Below are 3,111 nucleotides of genomic sequence, written 5' to 3'. Positions count from 1 at the left end.
AAAACAGGTTTTACATGGCCTTGAAATAGAAGCTTTTTGAATGGGCCTGGGCAGCATGAAACCCTAATTCTATTTTAATTGTGTATCTCCTAAGAAACAACAGCTAATCATTCCTTTTTGAAAAAAAGAACATTCTAGTTTTAAATAGAATTAATCCTTGAATAGCGCATGCAATCTCCACATAAGCACACAAAGATTTGCATGAAAAACGCAACAACAAAACACATAACATTCAGACTGAATGTTTTGTATGCACATGTCTTAACATCGGGTCTGACATCTTGGCTAAATCCTGCACAACCATATTTAAACAACCTACAGGAAGCTGATATCACATGTCAAGACAACACGCGTGACATCTTGTGATAACACTAAGTTTTACCAAAATTGATGCCAACACATAGAACCAACAAACTCCCCCTTTGACAAATTTTGGCTAAAACATACATCAGATCATACGTTCACAAGAAATCAATTAAAGTATCAGTTCAGCAGCAAAAGTAAACATACACACATTACTAGGAAAAATAGTAACTAGTAAACACACATGCGCTTATGCTCAGAACACACCACCTCCCCCTTCAGCTAGTCCACACCAAGCATCAACCTGTTTCACACATATAGAACATAGAAAGTTCTCCCCCTATGCCACACAACTACACACCAGGCAATTCTCCTTCTTTGTATAAGTCAAAAATCATCTAGCTATAACTAATTCTCAAACATCATCTAGCTATAGCTACTTCTCCCCCTTTTTAGCCAAAAGAGACCAAAGAGACAAAATAAATGTCTATTTAGTCATTAAACGAAATGTCAAAAGTTAAAGGGTTACAAAGCCAAGTACATAATCAGCTGTAAGCAACCTGAGAAACGAATCAATAAAGTAATACCCAAAAACAAGTAAATCCATCAAAACAGCAACAAAAATCATCAAGTCAATAGGGACCGAAGTCAAAGGAGCTAATCAGTAGAGCTTGAGCTTGCAACTTGATCAGCACCAAAAACAGAATTGTCACTTGTCTCGTCATTGTTTGCAGACCTCTCACTAGAGGTGTGGGCTTCAGCTTCCTTAGCATGTTCAATATTTTCACCTTCAGCTTGCAATCAAGGCTTCCAACGATTGTTTCCTAGCTGTTGCTACCCTTATCCCTTCACCCAGCTCTTTACAAGTCTCCTTAAGCTCAACAATTGTTCCAACTTTTGAGGCTGGCTTTTTCATGGCAGATGTCATGACAATATCTTCAACATGACTGCCTTCAAATAGTTTATAGTGCACATACAAAGCAGGTGTTTTTCTACTAGGTAAGTCATTAGGACGCAGAATCCCAGGGTGTTGATTCAGGATAATCCCACAAATCATTGAGGGAAAGGCAATAGGCAGCTTAACTGAATTAGTAGATGCATGCTTGATGATTTGTTCAAACATAACTCTACCATAGTCAAAATTCACTTTGGTTCCAACAACAAAAATAAACCTTCCAAGGGTATTAGCAATGGTGGAAATATGGTTGGTAGGCACCCAATTTGCAGCTCCTATTTTATGCAATATAGCATACTTGACCGTCAACTTCCCAGCAGGAAGATGCTTTTTAATAGGCCAACCTTTCACCTGCCTAGCTGTAATCTCTCTACAAACCTCATTGTCTGTAGCTTCTAATTCACCTGCACCTTCAATTTTTCTTCCCAGAAAATTGTTAATAACAGCGGGAGAGAATGTGATACACTTACCTCTCACAAACACCTTGCAGAATTCCTTGCTATTCTTATCAACAATATCCTCAGGAATGTTGACAATGAATTCCTTAACTAAACCCTTATAGCATTGAGAGAACCCAACCACAGTCTTCAACAACCCAACAGCCTTTATCAGGTCCATGACCTCTTTGACTTCAGCAGCATCTTTTCCCAACTCCCTTTCCACAACCACCCTTCTTTGAATCACAACTTTCCACTTGGCAGCTCCATCCTCAAGATGGAAAGAGATGTTATCCAAATGCACAACAATAACTTTAACAGGAGACTTACTCACAGTGGTTTTCTTCACAGGAGAGATGTCAGGGACATCTTCCTCAACATCCTCTTCAGACTCAGAATCTTCTCTAACCTTCCTCATCTTCACTTCAACCTTGCTCCAAGATTTGGAGGGCCCAATACCAACAGTCTTCTTAGCTTTTCTAGCTGACATAAGTTCAGCCACAAATATTCCTTTTTGAGTCTTCATGCGCTTAGCCACACTTGGCTTTAAATGATGAAGTAAGTTATCCTCTTGATCATCAGACTTATCATCCTCTAGGTCAATCACATTTTTTGCATCACCATGCTTCTTAGAGTGGGAAGCATTGGCAGTTTTAGATGCCACAGATTTTCCTTTACTAGACACCGTTTTCCCTAGAGAACACAACCCTTCGGCAGCCATGTCCTTCTCAGAACTGGAGGAATCGTCATTCTTCTCACTATGTTGTTCAACCTCAGGAGAGGGGTACATTTTAGACAGGGGAGTAGAGACTCCCTTCACAGAATGTCCTTCATTAAGGATTCTAGTGACTAGGTTTCTTATGACATGATCAATGTGGTGTATATCTTCCTTAGAGTTAGTGGCAGGAGTTGAGCCAGAAGGGATACTAGAGATGTTACCTTGATTGGGGCATGCAGAAGCTGAGGCATCCATGGGATGGTTCAAATCAAGGGCCTCACAGGGAATAACTGATAAAGGAACCACATCCAGAATCTCATCATCGGGAATGTCCATGGAAAGAGTGCTAACCTTTTGAGTAAACTTAGTAGTTTTTGAAGCAGAAGTATTTTGATGTTGTGACATTTTGGAGTTTTTGTGAAAAAAATGCAGTTGCCCTAGCAGAGGTGTGTGAGGAAGGAGCAGGAAGATGGAAGAGTTGGAGTAGGTAGTGAGGTTGTGGGGGTAGCGTGTGAAGACGTAATAGATGGTATTTCAAAAACTAGGTGATGATTTACCATAATGGGGACGCTTTATTTTAGCCACATAGACACTAATTTGCTTACTTTTCCCACTCCATATTAATTGCTACAAGTCTTCATAAATGCAAAGCCCTAATTTTCCTCTCAGGACTTCAAACTGATTTGCATCCAAGGCCT

The 3,111-nt window shown here is 39.9% G+C and overlaps 1 protein-coding gene across 1 annotated transcript; it reads right to left on the bottom strand.

Moving 5' to 3' along the window:
• Nucleotides 1-559: 559 nt before the first annotated feature.
• On the bottom strand, nucleotides 560-2,485 carry LOC127080964 (uncharacterized). Its single transcript, XM_051021247.1, has 4 exons — nucleotides 2,126-2,485; nucleotides 1,281-2,038; nucleotides 845-863; nucleotides 560-607 (listed from the first exon to the last, which is right to left on the bottom strand). The coding sequence occupies exons 1-4, from the start codon at nucleotides 2,483-2,485 to the stop codon at nucleotides 560-562; spliced, it is 1,185 nt and encodes a 394-aa protein (XP_050877204.1).
• Nucleotides 2,486-3,111: the final 626 nt, after the last annotated feature.

Source organism: Lathyrus oleraceus, chromosome 5 (assembly GCF_024323335.1).
Source record: "Lathyrus oleraceus cultivar Zhongwan6 chromosome 5, CAAS_Psat_ZW6_1.0, whole genome shotgun sequence".
Classification (NCBI taxonomy): Eukaryota; Viridiplantae; Streptophyta; class Magnoliopsida; order Fabales; family Fabaceae; genus Lathyrus; species Lathyrus oleraceus.
Note: the sequence above shows the minus strand (reverse complement) of the source record. Positions and strands in the feature narration are given on the sequence as shown.

Coding starts and splice junctions, on each gene's coding strand:
- LOC127080964 (XM_051021247.1), bottom strand. CDS start 2,485: ATGTACCCCTCTCCTGAGGTTGAACAACATAGTGAGAAGAATGACGAT. Junction 2,039..2,125: donor CCTCCAAATCTTGGAGCAAG/GTTGAAGTGAAG, acceptor TCTCCTGTGAAG/AAAACCACTGTGAGTAAGTC.